Raw genomic sequence first — 21102 nt, 5'->3', positions numbered from 1 at the left:
TAGGCAGAAGAGGTCCATTCTTCTGCATTGTGGAACCCCCAACTTCCCTGTGAGCTGTTCCCCCAAAGGAACACCACAGGAACACTACATGTCCTGTGGCATGGAGTCTTCATTTGCCAGGTTCAGGCTGTGCTTCATTTCTGTAAAATTGCTATTCCACCTGTAACAGATGACACCCAAGTGTGGTGGTGTAGATCTGTCATCTGAACTGTCTAGCATGTTACGGCAGGAGGATCCCAAGTTGAAGGCCACCCTGGGCCATTTAGTGAGACCTTCTCTCCAAATAGATCTGAAAGGGGCTGGAGATGTAGCTCACTCATAGAGCTCTTCCTGGCCTCAGTCCTCAGTGTGGCAAAATACAAGACAAGGAGGGAGGGTGCCATCCCATGCTCATAGGATGGGATCTCCCAGGGCAGCAAAGTCACTGGGGCTAAAGCAGCCTTGGTGTGGGATGGCAGTGATCTCTAGTCACCTGAGTTCAGCCCCTGGCTTTCCACTTAATCTGTCATGTCTGGATAGCACACTACAAAGATTGACCCAGCCTACTTCAGGGCATACAAAGGGGACAGAAGGCAGCCAACTGAAGAACATTCAGGAAAGTGCTCAAAATGCACCTGTGTGGCTGTCACAGGACCATTGTGACTGTCAGGCTGGTGTGACTTCTAAGAGGATTCAGGTATGTTTTCTTAGAGCCCTTGGTTTTTCTGACCTCATCCTCTGGAGCAGAGGCATCATGCACAGCCCAGCAGGGGCTGTGGTGTTTTCCTTTGTTTGTTTGTTGTTTTTTCTCATTGCTAACAATGAGAACCAGGGGCCCAGGGGGGCTAAGCAAGTGCCCGACAATCTTACATCACCCAGCCATTTTGCATTTCTCAGTTTGAGTCAGGATTTCACTAAGTTGTCCAGGCTAGCCTTCAACTCACTGTGTAGCCCAGATTTCAACTTGCCATCCTCCTGGCTCAGCATCCTGAGTATCTGGGAAAAAGAGTGGCATTGCTCTTTGTATACTTTCTTTGTTTAAGTTCCAGTAGCTGCCACTCTGTGCCCATCATTTGCCTTGATAGGGAGGGTGACATTGACCATGTGAGAGTGACAACTCTGGCCAAGGGGAAAGGCTGCTTTTCATTTGGCTTAGAGGGTTAGGAGATATAAGTGAACCCTGTGATCTGCTCTCAGAGGGCTAGTGATAGGGATTCCTCACGTTTGAGTTGGCCTCATGCTTCTCAGCCTGTGAGCTGGAGTTCCATCATCATCAAGTTCACTATCAGGGGCCCAGGCCCAGCCTGACTGTCTCACTATCTTCCATATTGTAGCCGAGGGGTGGGGGAAGTGATTTTTTAAAGATCCGCTAATGGCAATGAAGAATATTCTGATATAGCATTAAGGATTTTGCTTCTGAAATGTGTTTAATGTAAATATGCTGTCAGAGACCCTTCAAGTAATTGACACAAGCAGATGATTAGCAGTGTTCTTCACGGTGTTTTTGCATAATCTTACATTTTGACAGAACTCCTCAGCCGCATTTTATTGTCAGCGCTTCACAATCAGTAGGACTTGCCTTCCTGCCAACACTGACTTTGTCATTATGAATCTTGTAAGTGGTCATTTTACTAGTTCAGGGGTATGTAGGGGTACTGTTATGACACATTTGGGGGATATAGTTCTCCTGAGAAGCAAATGTTCACTAACTCAGATGAAATCAGATGAGACACTTAACAGACACTGAACTGGTAGGACCACTATAGATCACCAGGGTGTTGGCTCCTTGGGGTGTCAGGTGGGACTACCATGGACCACCAGGGCATTGGGCCCTTGGGATCTTGGTTGGGTATTTTGTATGTGTGGCTAAAATGGACTGCCCACCTGAGCAAAATGATTAAGAGAGGAAGGTCTTATTTCAGAGCCTACTTTCAGAGGTGGGTTAGCCCATCATGGCAGGGAGAGTATGGAGGAGCAGGCCGGTTCCCAAGATACAGTGAGGGAGATGCTGATATTCTCTGGCTTCCTCTTTTCCCCCTTATTCTGTCTGAGCCCCCACTTGAAGGACTAGTTCCACTCACTTAGGGTGGCCCATCCCCCTTAAAGGATGACTCCACAGACACTCCACAGAGGTGTGCTTCAGCAGTGGCCTCAGAGCTTCTCCATTCAGTCAGGATGAAACATTCACATTGAGCAGGCTGCAGGAAAGGGGGAAGCAGATCCGTGGTGACTACGAGCGTAGCACAGACCCAGGCAAGCTTTTCTACGGCCAGCCCCACTGGGGAGTTGCCTTCTATGGTGTAGTTGCCACCTTACTGAATTGGACTCCCTGCCCCCACCACATGTTGAATTGAGTCTATCTTTGTGATATAAAAAAAATCATGTTCAATTATAATCATATCCAGCTGGTCCAAATTAAACTGCCCTGATCTATAAGCATCCATAACTGCATACAGTTAACTTACATTAGTAGTCAATATAATAAACCCTCACCTCTATTGAAGAAGCTCTGTTTCTCCTGCAGGTCTTTAATCTATCTCAATAGATTTCTGGTGTACAGCATATATAGATCTGGCCAGTGACAAGGGTTAGGGAAGTCTTGTGTAGAACATTTAGTTGTAGCTCTGAAAAGCCACATTCATCAGAGGGTGAAGTCGATCAGATTGTACCGGAATCAATGGAAGGCTTGTGGGATCCCTCTTAGGCTTGTAATGCATTTGCCTGCTTTGGAAAGAACACACTCTCCCTCCTTTCTACTTCTCCCTCTCTCTCTTCCTCTCTCTGTCTCTCTCTGTCTCTCTGTCTCTGTCTCTGTCTCTGTCTCTCTCTCTCACACACAAACACACACACACATGCACACACACACACAATCTCTGTCACACACACTCTTTCATAAACTCATACACTCACAAACTCTCTCACACATATACACACACACTTACACAAACACAATCACATTCACAAATTCTTTGCCTCTCTCCCTCCCTCTCTCTATCTCACACACACACACACACACACACACACACACACACACACACACACACTTCTCTGTCTTAAAGCCATTTATCTCTCAATGTCAAATTGCAATAATTAACCATTATTGATCTTAAATTCAATTAACTTCATTAACACAGGTCATGATGAGGGTGCTTGTAAGGGAAAGGCATTTGACAAGTGTCTTTGCTAGTGTGACATTATGTGTTCACAGTGGCAGCTATAAACCGTTTATACTGTTGCAGCCAGCAAGAAGAGAGCCTGAGAGGTGGGCTGGGTTGGGCAGGAGACTTGGGGGGTGGGGCAGGGGAGTCCACAAAGAAGTTTTCACTGTTGGTCTATGATCTGCTTTCAGTTTTTTTGTTTGTTTGTTTTTACTTTTTGTTGGTTTTGGTTTGGGTGGAGGGTTGCTGGTCTGTTCATTTTTTAGTGCTGTGGAAGGAACCAGGGTATGTGTATGCTGGGCAGGGGCTCTACCACTGAGCTACACCCTCAGCCCCTCACTGGAAGATTCCAAGCAGGGACTCTACCACTGAGCCACACCCCAGTTCCTCACTGGGGATTCTAGGCAGGGGCTCTACCACTGAGACACACCCCAGCCCCTCACTGGGGGATTCTAGGCAGGGGCTCTACCACTGAGACACACCCCAGCCCCTCACTGGGGGATTCTAGGCAGGGGCTCTACCACTGAGACACACCCCAGCCCCTCACTGGGGGATTCTAGGCAGGGCTCTACCGAGCCACACCCCAGCCCCTCACTGGGGGATTCTAGGCAGGGGCTCTACCACTGGACCATACCCATACTCTTGTCCCTATGACATTTTGCAGTTGGAATCTACACCTCAAATTTTAGATTATATCCTGTGTGGACACGGGGTCCTGTGAGCACAGGTGTCCTCACTTGTAGTTATAGTGACACAATCCTTATTCTGGTCTTCTTTTTCTGGACCCAGTGACCTTGTTATAGGTGGTGGTCATGGGCTTCCAAGCTTTGCTTAACCCTGACAGCAGCCCTTGAATTTGTGTGTTTTTCTTCCTTCCCTCCCTCCCTCCCTCCTTCCTTCCTTTCTCTGTTTTTGTTTGTTTGTTTGTTTGTTTGTTTCTTTTTGAGATAGTTTCTTTGTGTAGCCTTGGCTATCCTGGAACTTACTCTGTAGACCAGGTGGCCTTGAACTCAAAGATCCTTCTGTCTGCCTCCCGAGTGCTGTTTTTCTGTCTCCCCAAATGCTTTATCACCTTATTCTGTCTTATCGTTATAATCCACATATGCATGTCATGCTATTAGCTTGTTTGTTCACTCAGGGTAGCCTTAGAAATGTTGGTAATGCTAGGTGGAGGCAGGCAGATCTCTGTGAGTTCGAGGCTAGCCTGGTCTATAAAGTGAGTTCCAGGACAGCCAGAGCTATACAGAGAAACCCTGTCTCGAAAAACAAAACAAAACAAAATGTTGATAAATCACCCTAACACCTAAGTGGCTGCCCTCTCTTGCCCATAAACAAGGATTTCTATGCTACAGATTCCTAGATGAATCAGAGCACAAACACTTCCAGTCTTGATATGTAATGCAAAATGCCCTCCACACAAAGCCTATAGTGGGAAAGCATGTTCCAGCAAGACCACTGGTGTTAGTGTCTGTCTTCTCTCCCTTACTTCCTCTCCTCCTGCTCATAGAATAGAGGTAGAGGGATGTAGGAGTAGGGCTGAGAGGTTGTGGTTTTGATTTTACTCTATGGGGGAAGAAGATGTGAAACTACATTGAGATCAGAAAAAGGCAGTGTGGAAGGCCAGCAGGAATTTTTATCTCTGTCCATTTTTGTCACAGCTTATACTGACACCAGGAACCATATACGCTGGTAGACCATCACTGGCCACCAGGTTTAACCAGATGGCATCAATCAGACCCCTATCCCCACTGCAGGTTGGTTACATTCATGGCTCCGCTGTGTCAGGTGTATTAAAATGCTGCTTTGGGACTCAGAGGTAAGGATACAGACACCTTAGCCAAATGTTATGGCACACCAATGTTAGTTAGATGATTGGATAGAGTGTGGGCTTGATGCCAAAGACAAAGCTAACTCAGTTCCTAAACTGTGTGTTCATTCACTGTCCTTTATCTAAATATTTGCCAAAGGTAACCGTAGAAGCACATGGAAGATCCTTGTCTCTTCTTGAGGTGGACAGGCTGCCTTCCCTTTTGGATCTTGGAGAACCTCCCAGCTGCCATGCTTCCTCTTACTCTTAGTCCTGTGCCTTAGGAGAGGAGGGAGGGCATTCTGAGCAGGGACTCTGATGCTGCCACTGTGGCAAGACTCTAGAGATACAAGCCTGAAATGTGGGGGCCCTCCATGTGACTACAGCTCTCCTGTTTTCGTGTTGGAATATTATTTTAAAAGACTTTAATGTGCATTAATTATCCAAAATAATGGATTCCTCTGACATTTTTATGTGTCTATATAATGTACTTTGATCATATCCATCCTCTCTTGTCCCTCCTCCCCCATTCTTATTGGTTACTTTCCTCTTCTCTAACTCTTCATCATCTCCTTTCTTGTCTGCCTCTCTCCTCTTACAGTCTAGATTCTACATTTGAGAGAAAACATGTAGTACTTGTCTTTCTCAGTGTGGCTTATATCACTTAGCACAGTGATCTCTGGTTCCATATACTCTCCTGGAAACGACTTAATTTTCTTCTTTGTGCCTGAATAATACTCCACTTTGTATATATATCACATTTCCTTTCTCCATGCATCCGTTGGCAGGCCCCTAGGTTGATTCAGCACAGATGAGCAGGTGCCTCTGTGGTTTGCTGACTTAGATACCTCTGGAGATACTCAGGAGCTAGCCTCTTGTTTTCTACCATATTTGGAGTTGCAGCTCTAGGTCTGGAGCAGCAGGGAGTCTCCCCTTGGGAAGGTGTCTCTGGAGCAGAGCTGTCCTTGCTCTGCTAAGCCGCAGTGGACTATAATGATTGCAACAACCTCCCATCACAATGGCTTTGCCAGAGTGACATGGCCTTACACATCACCTTCTCTTGCCAATCAAGTAATGTTCTGCTTTTCTTGGCCTGGAAGCAGTCCTGCTCTGTTAACACAGTGGTCCCCATCCGAATGAGCCTCCGCCGTGTACATTACATCAAATTAACATGTACAAAATTAATATTCCTGACCTTGCTAGTGGGGAGAACCATCAATCTAAGGGAGGTTGTCATCCCAGTGTGGCCAGCCTTCTGAAGAAGGCCTCTCGATTATAACTCAGTCATGTGCCCTTTCCTGTAAAGTCAGGCCATACCCTTCCCTCAGGCCTGGCTTGGAACACTGGGACTTTCTCCTGTTTTCTGGGGACCTCCACACTGTGTGGCAATGATTGCAAGACCCCTGGTCCTCCTGATATCTTCCCTTTGTCTTAAGTGGCCATGGTGACTTCCATTATTCTTAACAGCTTCTAGGTGTCTTTATGTGACTCTATGTGTCCAGGTAAATGCACGGAGAATACCCATGGTCTCTGTTGAACTGTGACCTCCTTGGTCCAAGCATAAACTTCCATTCTCCAGAACAATTTGTTTATCTCTCCATAACTAGTCAAATAGCTAACATGTAGCCGCATCCCCTTGGTGTTACATGTCTAGCCAGGCCCAATTCTGCTACATCCCTTGATTTCTTTTGGCCACCTCTTCACTCTCTATTTGTTCCCCCAGTGCTGGGGATTCCTTCATATTAGCCAAGGTCTCTACTACTGAGCCATGCCACTAATCCCTTATTGGTGAATCCTAGGTAAGGATTCTACCCCTGAATCACATCTCCAGCCCCTCACAGAAGGAGTCTAGGCAGGTACATTACCATAGAGCCATGCCCCCAGTTCCTCACTGGGAGATTCTAGGCAGGGGCTCTACCACTGAGCTCGCTCCCAGCCCTGCACTGGGGGATTCTAGGTAAATGCTCTACCACTGAGCCTAACCCCTAGCCCTATTCCCTTTCACTCTTGATCTTTGAGCCCTCTTCCCAGTCAGCAGACAGAAATAGATCCCTCTGTCTTAAGTGTCAAGAGCCTGGGGTTGCCGGGGTGGGGTGGGGTGTTTGTGTGTCAGTGTTTGGACAATGTTAACCTAGCACTGAATGCTAGCTAGCTCTTGTCTCTTCATATCTCCAAAGCTCTTGGTTCTGAACTCTTTGGATATCTGAGGAGAGTTCTTAATTCCCAAATCAGCCTGCATGATTCCCACACTGCACCCTGTGGGGGAATCATTAAGCATACAACACTCTTATGCAGTAGAATCCCATATAAAAATAACTCAGAGGGCACACAGTCTCCAGTACTTACCTAAGAAATCTTCACAAGGCAGAAATTCTTGCATCAACTCCATCTGTCCATCTTTGTGTTCATGATTAGATGTAGGTGGGAATTTCTGAGGACTTTGAACTTTTTAACACCGCCCCCCCCCCCCCCCCCAAGAGATGACTCAAGGTAGGAAGTGATCTGACAAGGGATCTGGACTCAGCTTACAGGATGCAGTCTGACTGGCAGTGGGGACTGAGGGGACAGGTGTAGGTGTCCAAAGTGCCTTCTTGAAGCACTGACTGACCTCTGCTGAGAAAGCACTGGCAATTCTCTAGCAATACCCAAGCAGTATTACTATTGGGTAGAGCTGAACTTGGCCACTGTGATAGCCTCTTCCTTCCTAGAAGCCCCACAGATGGGCTAGAGTCATTGGAAAACACATGTGAGGTTCAATGTAGTAGCTTCAGTGTGAGGTCAACTCTAGTAGGCTTCACTGCCTCCTTCCCTGTCCTTCAGTTCCCTGCCTTCCTTCCCTATGGCCTTCATCTTAAGGCTTCCCTGGAAAGTCAGCAAGGCCTGAGTGGTGGCTTTGAGAGATCCATTCAAGGCCCTACAGCAGGGTGCTGAGCACAGAGCTGGTTCAGGACCAAGCTGATCCTGAATGCTTCCATGGAAAGCAAACCCCTGTGCAGTTGGTACACTGCACTTGAAGAGGCCCTTTAGCTTGGGAAAGCACCAAGGTTCATGCATCATCAAGTCTTTGGTGGGACCCAGGAGATGACTTTGGACAATTTGATGTCCAGTCTGCTTGCTCTCTCTTGTTCATGATGAAGAATGTGCACCTCAGAGACTAAAAGGCAGCCAGCCTGGGGTAGAATAAGTGTTAAAAGCCAGGTCTACACTGCTGTGACTTGGCACAGTTTCATAAAAGAAAATGCAGTGTAGAAATGCCAGCGGTAGTGGCTGATCCTCTCCAGGTCCAGGCTCTTGAACATTTCTCTCACCTATTTCCTGGAGCTCTATGCTGATGTGAGCCCCTGGGAGAGATGTCTCTGTAGGCAGTCAGTAGTGATTCAGACACCTCCTGACGATGTTGGCATCTTTGCTTGCCTATTCACTTCCTCTAACAGTAGGACTTAGAGACTCATGGGGGCCTTAACATTGTTTAACATTGTTTAACATTGTATGACACAGAAATATGTATATGAGTCCCGAAGAACTCAATAGCTGTTCAATTTTAGGCATGTCCCTGGCATCTTCTGAACAGTTCCATGTCTCCAATATGACTACAGGAGAGGCTAGGTTTGTTGAGGCTACGGTGGCCTCCTTTACCCTCATGAGATAATCAGAATGCCTTCTTTGCTCAGGATGGCATAGGTAAATCTCTGAGGATTTCTTTCATCTCCCTAGTACTGCCTAGCACATGCTAGGAAAATGTGTACTATCTAGCTACATCCCCAACCTTCTTTGCCCTATTCACTTTGAGACAGGATCTCATTGAATTTCCCCAGGCTAGTCTTGAACTCATTCTGTGGTTCAAGCAGGACTATACTTGAAATCCTCCTGCTTTGACCTCAGGAGTACCTCCAGAGCTGTGCCTCCACACCTGGCTTCTGCTTCCCTGTTGCTGTGGTCATACTTTTACCAAGTGATCAACCCTTAGCTGGTCCACCTTTAAGAAGGAAACCTGAGAACTCATAGAAGATGGACAATAAGATCTCCAACCTCGGAATTGATGCCTGGTTCTCTTTTGGGGCCTCCTTTCCATGGCCACCTTGGTGGCTGTCCTGGTAGCCACCTCTGTCTACACCAGAATTCCAAACTCCTGGCCCATTACCATTTTACAGCCTTTTGCACTAAGGTGATGTCAAGCTTGCATCCTGTCTCATCTCCATCATGTCTTATTCCTTCCTGCCCTGGCCACCTCCAAGCCCACTCCCATCTGCCTGGGTGTCTTTCCTTCTTCATTTCATCTTCTCTTTGTTCCCCCCCTTCACTCCCTCCTGAGCCTCTCAAAGCACTGACCTTGAGCCTTGCCCTTGCACCCTTGTCATCAGCACTGGCAACGATGTGGAGCGGATGCAATCTGAGCAGCCATGGGAACAGTCTGTAAGGCACTGTGTCCAGGTTCTTGAGTTCTAACCTCACAACCTTTATGTTAGCCCTAAATATGCTCCCATGTACAGGGCAACTTGTAATCATTTCTAGGAACAAGGCACAGCCCTTTCCTCTCTTCCCAGCTATACCCACCCCCGCCCACCTGTCTACCCACAGTCTCTGTGGCCTGAGTGCCCAGCCCTAAGCCCTTGCCCCTTCACTTGGGGTAAGCTCATTAACAATGTGATGAAGTAATTTCCACTTACCCAGAAAGAAATTCTGGTGTTCCTCAGCTTGCTATTTATATTTATATTATTTATATGAAGTACATTAATTTCCTTTTTACACAGAGGTAGAGTTTAGCCAAGGATGATAAATATTGTTGAGAGGATTCCTCTTACCTTTCTTATGGCTATGGTGGGCCTGCTCTTTACCCTTGGACACATCCACCAATCCCTCAGCCCTCCTGGATGGGAAGGGGTGTGGTCCTTGGAAGTATTATACTCTGCATTCCAGCATACACTCACTCCCACACCCTTTTGGGATTGGGCTTTTTCACAATCCAGACCCAGGGTCGGGGTCTTGGTCAGAAATAGCTCAGTGTAATTCTTTGAAAATCACATTTAGGAAAAAAACAAAACTGCCAATTTCTTCATCCCTTCCCATGACCTTTGGAAAGATCAGAGGCAAGGAATGTGAGACCCTCCTGTCTGGTCCACATTGTTTCCTTTGTGGCTTGCGCTTCCAGGAGTGTTGGGTAATTGGGTTTTAAAAGGTTCTTAGAGGGAGGTCCTTAAGTTTGCCCTCGGGTCAAATTAGGGTTGTCCTTGTGGGAGTTGATGCTGAAAGAAAGAGCACACAGGGCCCTGAGGTGTTCTCTGCTGTCCTGTTCTAAGATGTGGCCTTTCTCTCCACATAGATGTCTGTTATTTGTCATGGAGCCCTTGCAAAGGCAGCAATCAGCAGTTTGGATCCAAGACTTCTGAACCTATGAGTTGAGCACATCTCTTCCTTTATCACATTAGCCGTCCTTGGGTATTTTGTTAAATAACAGAAAACTGACTAACACAGCCAGACACTAGGGCCATGTAGCAGACATCTAGGACCGTGAGTTTGGGGTATTTGGGTATGGTCTTGACCTCATGGAGTTAACATAGCACCTGGCTACAGAGCAGTAATGCAAGTGGGAACTGGGGGACAAAAGCTGTCTGTTTCATCCCCCCAGAGATGGGCTTCCACCTCACGTCTCCATCTTGGGAGGCAGCAGTGAGCAGGGGGGAGTTAGGAATGAGAGATCCTATCACATCCTAGAGGCCCAGAAAAACTGGAAGGAAACAAGAACAAAGTAGGGGGAGGTTCTTGGGGGTACTTTGAGGAATTTGGGCTTTTGTCTGAGGCCATCGAGGAGTCTTGAGGGTGTATTGCAGGTGAGATGTGAGCGGTCAGCTGTTTTGTTACAGTCCTGGTGGCTTCTGTTTCTACTAGATTGAAGGGTATGGAGTGGGGAGGAAGACATGCTGGTGTCTGCACTGGGATGGGAGGGGGCAGAGGCATACCCAATCCTGTTACCAAGGCTGTTACTACCACTCTGTGCAGCTGGCAGTGACCTCAGGCTGACCTCTTCCCAGATGAGACCCATGCTGGCCTACTGTGAGTTGACTGGGTGCAAGAATTCAGATAAGGGTGTACATAAAGTTAAACAGCAATGGAGGAGTCAAATGAGTCTACAAGAGAATGGCAGGACATTCTCAGGTTGTCCTTCCTGTCCCGTGTTGGGATAGTACCTGCATCTGAAAACCTAATCCACACAGACAGTGACTGAAGCCACCAGTGTCCTCTTCTGACTACTGAATCCAGGGCTACAGAGCAAGAATCTAGCCATAAAAAAGGAGGGGGTGAAGGAGGAAAGGGCTGGAGAGATGGCTTAGCCATTAAGAACACTGGTTGCTCTCCCAGAGGACCCAGATTCAACTCTCAGCTCATAACCACCCATAATTCTAGTTCCAGTGGATCCAATGCCCTCATCTGGCCTCCACAGGCACAAGGTATGAATGTGATAGATAGACATACATACAAGCAAAATAAAAGGTCTACATGAAAAATAAAAATAAATATTTTTAAAGAAGTAGAGTGATTTTTTACCCTGCATATTCAAGGCCCTGGGTTTGATGATCTCCTGCATGAAGGAGAAAATGGACTAGGTAAAGCCTAAGGTTTGATTTTCTTTCTTAACTGTGTGTGTATATGGGAGGGTGGATGAGTGTGTATGTGTACACACAAGAATGCAGATACCCACAGAAGACAGAAGTGTCTGGATGCTCTTCCAAGTTGCTTGCTGTGGGAACCAGAAACTGAACTCAGGTTCTCTTCAAGTGCAGTACTCACTGTTAACCATTGAGCCATCTCTCCTGCCCTCAGATAGCATTTATGAAAATTCAGTTCTTAACTCTTTACTCACAAAAGTCTTGAAACACAGAAATGGAGACGAGGACCTTACAGGTCACTGTACTGGTGCACCATATTATACACATAGGGAACCTGAGGCCTGGAGAAAAAGGCTGTGTCTTCTAGGACAGCAGCTTTCTTGTTTGTGGAGTGAATGGATGTTCTCACCCTTCAGCCCCTCTGCCACTCCTCTGATCTGTTTCCACTCTTAAGTTTGCTTATTTGTTTGAGACAGGGTCCAAATAGGACAGGCTGACCTTGAACTCAGCATGTTGCTGGGCTCTCAAGGTTTTAAACTAGATGATCAAGAGCATGTGACATCCTCAGTGACATAGCAATGCCTGTTCTTGGGCATCCATTGTAATGTGGGGGAAGAATCCATGGTAGGTATCTTCCTCTTAGTCTCAGGAAATATTCCCCACTATTGGGTCTGAACCCATTGGTCTTTTGCTAGGTAGTGAGGTTTCTGGCACAAAAGTGTGCCAATATGCATATAAGAACTCTTACAAGCCTGGACAAGGCTGGAGCTAAAGTGTGTGTGAGGTCAGATCTCCCAAGAACCCAGACCTTCATGGCATAGGAACTTGTTCCTTTTTCTTAGGGCTAAATTTTGCTCCTATCAGGAAGTTTGACCATGCTTTCTTTTCAATACTAATATCCTTCTCGTTCATCAGACTGATGATGCTCTGATACTATTGTCCATCTCAAAGAGCATATTAAGAGAGTGTTGGGGATCAGCCCATGGTAGGAGCTGGTCACATCAATGACAATGCATGTAAATAGGGTTTCAAATGGCCACACATTCAGTGTGTGCATGCTTCCATAGAGGGCATGGGAGCCAGGCAGGTTCTGAAACAAAGCTCATTTTCTCCATATCATCCATGTCCATGGTTGACTTCTCCTGGTTCCTGATGTCTTGCAATGACTATTTTCTGTGGACTTTTTCCTCTCCCATTCTTAATTCTGTGCAAGCTCCAGAATAGAAGCAATGGCCTGGTGTGTGGTGTTCAGGCTTACAATCATGGCGCTGAAGTGCCTATCCATGAGACAAGGACTTTGATTGCCACATTTATCCTTTTCTCACTGTTGGGCCAGAATTTCCCAGCAGAAGCAATCTAAGGGAGCAAAGGCATATTTTGGCTCCCTGTTTTGGGGGGGCTACCATTTCATCATGGTGGCAAGAATGGAAAGAGTCTGGTCACACCTTGCCAGGCAGGAAGCAGAGTTCTAAAGCCAGAAACTGAAACAGATCCTCACCTTCAAAGCTTGATCCCAGGAACCTTCTCTGCTGACTAGATTACACTCTCAGGTCACAACTCCCTAAAACCAGCAAAGAATCAAGTTTTAAAGAGACATTAGTTTCTCAAGGGCATTGCACATTCAGATCATAGCAGCATCTGTCCCCATCTGTGTCCCCAGCCTCCCCTTAGGTCCCTGGCAGCAACACAGGCCATGTGTCTTTCTCATCCCAGACCGCCCTGTAGAGTCCCCCCTTAGTGCATGGGGCTACCCAATGAGTTTCCAGAGGCTGAAACCCAATGTGCTCTTTTTAGCTGCCCTCTGCAAGGATTGTAAGAGAAATTGTAGACCCATTCTACGCCCCAGCCTCCACTGTGCTGTGTGACCAGCCCTCATCAGTTTGCCCCAGCCTAAGTTGACTCCTGAGAGACAGGGAGTCTTAAGCCAGGATAAGTCCAGGAAAAATTGGGACATTTAGTCATTTGACTCCAGCCAGCCTCCCTCTAGGTTGAATCTCTAAAGGCATGCGAGAGTCAAGATTTCTAGAATGTTCTGCAAATTGGAGAATGTTATGAGGGAGATTGTTTTTTCCTCTTTCTGTTCTAATTCATGATTCACATTCTTCACTGCTTGTAGGAAGAGTGTCTCTCAGGCTAGGTGATGGTCCCCTGAACTCAGGGCCTGGTCTTAGACTCAAGACTCACTATAGCACCTCACACTGTGGCAGACCACAGCCACGTACTTCTGCCAATTTCTTTTTTGTGTTTTCTTTTTGACACAGGCTCTCCCTATGTTTATCCAGATTAACCTAAAACTTGTGATCCTCCTGCCTCAGCCTCCTGAAAGCTAGGATTGCTGACAGGTGTAGGCCAACACTCCCGCTCTCCTGGACATTTCTAAAAGGCATCCTATGACTCACACTCAAGGTTCTTGGTTCCTATGGTGCATATAAAGAGAAGTGTCCCTTTCTCAAAGCTGGGACATGGTTCCCGACCAAGATCCCATTACCACTGCTGTGAGAGTTGCCTCCTTGCAGTTCAGGTTAGAACTTATGGTAGTCAGAACAAATGCCAATTTGATAGCGGTCAAATAGGAAGGTAGGGGCATCTGGGTAGGCTCCAAAGGATCAATTCCATTTTTTTAACCATATTTTTCTGATGGGAAATTCACCTGGAGCACATCACTTCAGCTGTGGAATTCTATAAACAAGGCACCCCTCCCTTTTCTAAGAACTCTCTTTATCTCCCTAGCAACTACCAGTGCCATATCACTGCCAACATCCATTTACCATTGGCCTTTTGAAAGCAACTTGTGAAATTCTTGTCATGTAGCCCTGGCTGGTCTGCAACTCAGTGTATAGAGCAGGCTGGCCCCAAACCCACCCTCTTGCCTCTGCCTCCCCAGTGCTGGAATTGTAAGTGTGTGTTACACACCCTGTATCCCTTGGTTCTTAGTTCCTGGTAGGAAAAAACATCATCCACCTCATTCCCTTTCTCCTTTAGCTTAAAGCTGTTGCTCACGCAGGGCTGGTCACACCACAGCATGCACACAACCACCAAGGTATGGAATAACCCAAGAATGGAAAAATCACATCACAGCATCCTATTGGCACAGATGTTCCCAGGGCTCTGGGCCTCCCATGAGGTTAGGGATTCTTCTAGAACTCCTAGCTGCCTGGCTCTGCTGTCCACCTGCTCAGGAGTGCCTGCTGGATTTCTACTCTCAGTACAAGGCCTCCAAAAAGACAGACTCCCTGTAGGATCCCCATGGAGCTGTTCTGAGTAAATATTGACAAAGTAGTCTAAAGAGCAAACACTTTGACATTTGTAAGGTCCACCTGCAGGTCTTGTATATATTTATACAGCAGGAGCGAGCTCTGCATACCAATTTTCCTGAACCTGTTCCTCTATAATTCCATACGATGATGTGGGTGGGTGGGTGGCTGAGCATGTGGGGAGAAGGGCCAGCACAGGGTTGTGGCCACTCACCATCTTCTCTCCCAGGAACACTTCAGGCTCCATCCCTGGCAAGAAACTTACTCTGGGCTTCTTTTAGATCTACTTTTCTAGGAAGAAGAAAAGAAGGAGAAAAGGCCACAATCCTTGGTTTTAATTTGCTATAATTGATGAACTTTCTTTTTACTTGGTAAAAGTCTTATTGATGTTTTTGTACTTTATATTTATTAAAGACTGAGCCTCAAAAGTGTAATGAGTAAAAAAAAAAGTGCTTGCTTAATTTAAATTGTAAGTCTGTCTGTTAAGAAATGCATTAGAGGTAGGAGAAGCATAAGACATATTAATTGACAGACAGGAACTGCTGTCTCTGAGGTTGATACAAGTAATTTATTACTTTAGAAGTGAATGCCACCTCCAGAATGTGCTTCATTAATTTCAAATTTAGTTTTAATTTCAAGCTGTTGCCCCTTGAGAAGAATAAGGTGGCAAATTATGTTTGAAGAGCAGATTTTTTTTTTGCTCCAAAGAAACATCATATTTTAACTATTTAATTTTACAAATAAATGTGCCCATCTCATTTGCCGAATTCCCAAGAGCCAAGAACATATTCTAGGTATGATCAACATTGACTAATTTTTTTCTTTCTCTCCTCTTCCTCTTTGTTCTCACCTTCTGCTGTCTCATTCTCACCTGTGATCATGGCAGCCTATGTTTCCGATGAGTTAAAGGCAGCCGCCTTGGTAGAGGATGGCATAGAGCCTGAGGAGCAGGCGACTGGTGGAGAACCCTCAGCCAAGTACATGTGTCCAGAGAAGGATCTCAGCAAGGCCTGCCCAAGCTACCAGAACTCACCAGCTGCTGAGTTTTCCAGCCACGAAATGGACAGCGAATCTCACATCAGTGAGACCAGTGACCGGATGGCTGACTTTGAAAGTAGCTCCATTAAGAATGAAGAGGAGACCAAGGAGGTCCTGGTGCCCCTGGAGGACACAACCGTGTCGGATAGCCTGGAGCAGATGAAGGCTGTGTACAACAACTTCCTGTCCAATTCCTACTGGTCCAACCTTAACCTGAACCTGCACCAGCCCTCCTCAGAGAACAACGGTGGCAGCAGCAGCAGCAGTAGCAGTAGCAGCAGTAGCTGCGGCAGCGGGAGCTTTGACTGGCACCAGAGCGCTATGGCGAAGACCCTGCAGCAGGTGTCGCAGAACCGCATGCTGCCTGAGCCCAGCCTGTTCAGCACCGTGCAGCTATATCGCCAGAGCAGCAAGCTATATGGCTCCATCTTCACCGGGGCCAGCAAGTTCCGTTGCAAAGACTGTAGCGCCGCCTATGACACACTGGTGGAGCTGACGGTGCACATGAATGAGACAGGTCACTATCGCGATGACAACCATGAGACAGACAACAACAACCCCAAGCGCTGGTCCAAGCCTCGCAAGCGGTCTCTGTTGGAGATGGAAGGGAAGGAAGATGCTCAAAAGGTGCTGAAGTGCATGTACTGTGGCCACTCCTTTGAGTCTCTCCAAGACCTGAGTGTCCATATGATCAAAACTAAACACTACCAAAAAGTGCCTCTCAAGGAACCTGTCACACCTGTCACAGCCAAAATCATCCCTGCCGCTCGGAAGAAACCTTCACTGGAGCTGGAGCTGCCTAGCTCCCCTGAATCCACAGGTGGAACCCCCAAAGCTACCCTGTCTGATACCAGTGATGCTCTGCAGAAGAACTCTAATCCTTACATCACGCCAAATAACCGGTATGGCCACCAGAATGGGGCCAGCTATGCATGGCACTTTGAGGCCCGAAAGTCCCAGATCCTCAAATGCATGGAGTGTGGCAGCTCCCATGACACACTCCAGGAGCTCACAGCCCACATGATGGTCACTGGCCACTTTATCAAGGTCACAAACTCAGCCATGAAGAAGGGGAAGCCCATCATGGAGACACCCGTCACGCCCACCATCACCACCTTGCTGGATGAGAAGGTACAGTCTGTGCCACTAGCAGCCACCACGTTCACATCTCCCTCCAATACACCTGCGAGTGTCTCCCCAAAGCTGACTGTGGAGGTCAAAAAGGAAGTGGACAAGGAGAAAGTAGTCATGGATGAGAAACCCAAGGAGAAAGAGAAGACCAGTGAGGAAGAAGAGAAGTATGATATTTCTTCCAAGTACCACTATTTGACTGAAAATGACTTAGAAGAGAGCCCTAAAGGGGGGCTAGATATCCTGAAATCCCTCGAAAACACAGTGACATCAGCCATCAACAAGGCTCAGAATGGCACTCCCAGCTGGGGGGGTTACCCCAGCATCCATGCTGCCTACCAGCTCCCCAACATGATGAAGTTGTCCCTGGGTTCCTCAGGGAAGAGCACACCCTTGAAACCCATATTTGGCAACAGTGAAATTGTGTCTCCTACAAAAACCCAGACCCTGGTCTCTCCACCCAGCAGCCAGACCTCCCCAATGCCCAAGACAAACTTTCATGCCATGGAAGAACTGGTGAAAAAAGTCACTGAGAAAGTTGCCAAAGTTGAGGAGAAAATGAAAGAGCCTGAAGGCAAGCTGTCACCTCCCAAGCGGGCTACGCCATCCCCTTGCAGTAGTGAGCAGAGTGAGCCCATTAAGATGGAAGCCTCCAGTGATGGCGGCTTCAAAAGCCAGGAGAACAGCCCCAGCCCACCAAGAGATGGGTGCAAGGAGGTGAGCCCTGCTGCAGAGCCGGTGGAGAATGGTAAGGAGCTGGTGAAGCCCCTGAGCGGAGGGCTCAGCGGCAGCACAGCCATTATCACGGACCACCCACCGGAACAGCCTTTTGTGAACCCCCTGAGTGCCCTGCAGTCGGTCATGAATATCCACCTGGGCAAAGCCGCCAAGCCCTCCTTGCCTGCCCTGGACCCCATGAGCATGCTTTTCAAGATGAGCAACAGTCTAGCTGAGAAGGCAGCCGTGGCCACCCCACCACCGCTTCAGGCCAAGAAGGCGGACCATCTGGACCGCTATTTCTACCACGTCAACAATGACCAGCCCATAGACTTGACGAAAGGAAAGAGTGACAAAGGTTGCTCCTTAGGTTCAGGGCTTTTGTCCCCCACATCCACATCCCCAGCAACTTCCTCATCTACAGTGACAACAGCAAAGACATCTGCTGTCGTATCATTCATGTCAAGCTCACCACTGCGCGAGAATGCTTTGTCAGATATATCCGATATGTTGAAGAACTTGACAGAGAGCCACACATCAAAATCCTCTACTCCTTCCAGCATCTCTGAGAAGTCTGACATTGACGGGGCCACCCTGGAAGAGGCCGAGGAGTCGACTCCAGCACAGAAGAGGAAAGGCCGCCAGTCAAACTGGAATCCTCAGCACCTGCTGATCCTGCAGGCCCAGTTTGCAGCCAGCCTCCGGCAGACATCAGAAGGGAAGTACATCATGTCAGATCTGAGCCCCCAGGAGCGTATGCACATCTCGAGGTTCACCGGGCTCTCCATGACCACCATCAGCCACTGGCTGGCCAACGTGAAATACCAACTTCGGAGGACAGGTGGAACAAAGTTCCTCAAAAACTTGGATACTGGCCACCCTGTGTTCTTTTGTAACGACTGTGCATCACAAATTAGGACTCCTTCGACGTACATCAGCCACCTAGAGTCACACCTGGGCTTCCGGCTACGGGACTTATCGAAATTATCCACTGAACAGATTAACAATCAAATAGCACAAACCAAGTCGCCATCAGAAAAATTGGTGACATCCTCCCCGGAGGAGGAACTGGGGACCTCCTATCAGTGCAAGCTTTGCAATCGGACCTTTGCAAGCAAGCACGCTGTTAAACTTCACCTTAGCAAAACTCACGGGAAGTCTCCAGAAGACCACCTTCTGTTCGTTTCCGAGCTGGAGAAGCAGTAGCGTTTGCTTCAGGGTGGAAATGACTGGAGAGAAATGCTGAAGGCACCTTAAAGCCCCTCTGTTTTGTTCTTGGCACATGTTCTTACGTTAACTGCAGAGGATCATTCTGGGCTGGACTGTTTGGTATAACTATACAGTGTTTAATAGAGAGGTGCATATAATCAGCTGTTGTTACTGGTAAAATAACGAAGGTTAAAACGCAATGCTAAGTGTTTGGAACTTTGTGTAAATGGGATCTAATTGTGAGCATCCCCTTGATGCTTCAAGCTGCATGCATTAACAGACAGTTTAATTAAGCATTTATAACGAAACCAGGCACACTTTTTCCATGAAACTTGGGTGTGCTGGCATTTCTCACCCTTTCATCTTTAGCCCTCTGAGTACTACGAAGCACTTTTGCATTAATTTGGTTAAAAAAAGATAATAATAAAACAAAATAATAATGAATAATAATAATGTATGAAACTCTGTTTTTAAACTCCTTACCAGCTTAGTTATAAGGAATAATAGGAACCTCCATTTATGCAGGTCTGCAGGGGTATAACACGCCTTGAAATTTAAAAGAATATTATTTTCACATTGAAACATAGATGTATATATTGTATAGATTTCAAACTCTTATGGAAAATGTGACTGGTTAAATGACCCTTTCTTTCTTGCATTTATAACAAGTGTTTTATGTACCTGCTATACTCTGGGCACAAGCCATGCCTCTGTAGAGTGTATATTTCCTTATCTTTTTCTTTTTTTTTAGGTTTATGTTTTTTGTTTTGTTTTGTTTTTACATTCAAACGTTGTAAATTATACAGAAAATTCCACAGATAGCATTTATAAAATATACAGAAGCATTATCTCAAAGCAAGGTATGATGTTTGTTTTGCTATACGGCACATCTATATTGATAGAGGGTTCATGTTTAAATTATACATATTTATTAGCATTCTATTATCATTTGTTTTTGAGGCCAGGAAATCCATCCCTGGCAGGCATCATAACTATTTTGCACATGGTTCTTAAAGGTATTTATTAGAAATTAAAGGATGCTCAAAGTAAACTCAGTGCTCAAAGGGTTAAGTCTATTTGAAAAGGAAAAAAAAAAAAAACAATTAAAAAAAACCCAACAACTTGTACTGTATTTCCTGAACATTGATAAAGCCTTTAAAATGTTTGTACTGTAATCCTTTGCTTAAAAGTCATGAGGCGTTCTGTGGACAACCCCTTTCACTTATTTATAAGCCCTCTTGGTTGCTAGTTCATAATGTGGGATGCTTCTTTCTTTCTTTCTCTCTCTCTCTCTCTCTCTCTCTCTCTCTCTCTCTCTCTCTCTCTCTCTCTTTTAATTTCAATCGGTAACTTTGTTTTCTTCTTCCTAATTAGTCTTTCAAGATCCCACACTGCAGTTTTATCTTTAGGCTTATGGAAGGTAACCCGTGGTTACCAGCTCTCCAAGCCATTCTGTTCTTCTCCATTTCTGGCAGTTAATTTGCAGAAATAACTGACAGCTGACACCATATGAGAACCTATGTATAAAATATTGGCATGTAAACACCACAGACACCGTGACATACTCTGTGCCCTGTTTTGTTGTTGACAATGGCACACCATGATGTAACTCTTCATATAACCCTTTTTTTCTACGGCAGCATTAAAATTGTCTTTTTGCTATAATTTTGTGTTGCGTTCACAATTATGTCTGAGATGTGCTACGACTAACGAGCACATTAAAATTAAATTGTATGCGATCTGTTTATGACTGACTTGGTTGCTGTGTCTGCCAGGTGCTGGCAGTTGGAGGCTGCGCGTAAATCAGGGGAGTTTTCGTGAACTTTGGTGTTTATAAGGAAATCAAGGAGGCTTATGTAGCATTTCCCCCAGGAATAAAAATGGGAAAGAAAGGAGAGATGCACATGAGGCTAGAAACCCTGTGGGCAAGGCATGTCATAATAAAATCTCCAGGGTCAGAGCACTCTCCTAGGCGAGTCTGGTCTCCCTTCTGTATGCCCTATAGTGTTCCCAGGCTGAGGGGAGGAGGTCTTTAGGGGATTGCACATGATAGCTTATTCTTGGTAACTTAAGATTTTCAAAGAGCAGGAAGCAGAGAAGAGACAGGCATTCGGACTGTGGGGTCACCTGTTCTTCTGAAGTTAAAGCAGCCAGAGATAACCAGGTGGGGGAGGGACCTAGGGGCGAGGGTAGGAAGGAAGCAT

General features: G+C 46.5%; 1 protein-coding gene across 2 annotated transcripts in view; it reads left to right on the top strand.

Annotated features, from left to right (window-relative positions):
* Tshz3 (teashirt zinc finger homeobox 3) overlaps positions 1–20212 on the top strand; it is a 65738-nt gene extending 45526 nt beyond the window's left edge. For both annotated transcript variants that reach the window (XM_036170975.1, XM_036170982.1), the window contains one exon: positions 15690–20212. In XM_036170975.1, the coding sequence (XP_036026868.1) occupies positions 15690–18895 (3206 nt within the window). In that variant the 3' untranslated portion in view covers positions 18896–20212. The remainder of the gene's footprint in view (positions 1–15689) is intronic.
* Positions 20213–21102: the final 890 nt, after the last annotated feature.

The sequence above is a fragment of the Onychomys torridus genome, chromosome 1, assembly GCF_903995425.1.
Source record: "Onychomys torridus chromosome 1, mOncTor1.1, whole genome shotgun sequence".
NCBI lineage: Eukaryota > Metazoa > Chordata > Mammalia > Rodentia > Cricetidae > Onychomys > Onychomys torridus.
This window is presented reverse-complemented; position numbering and strand designations above follow the sequence as displayed.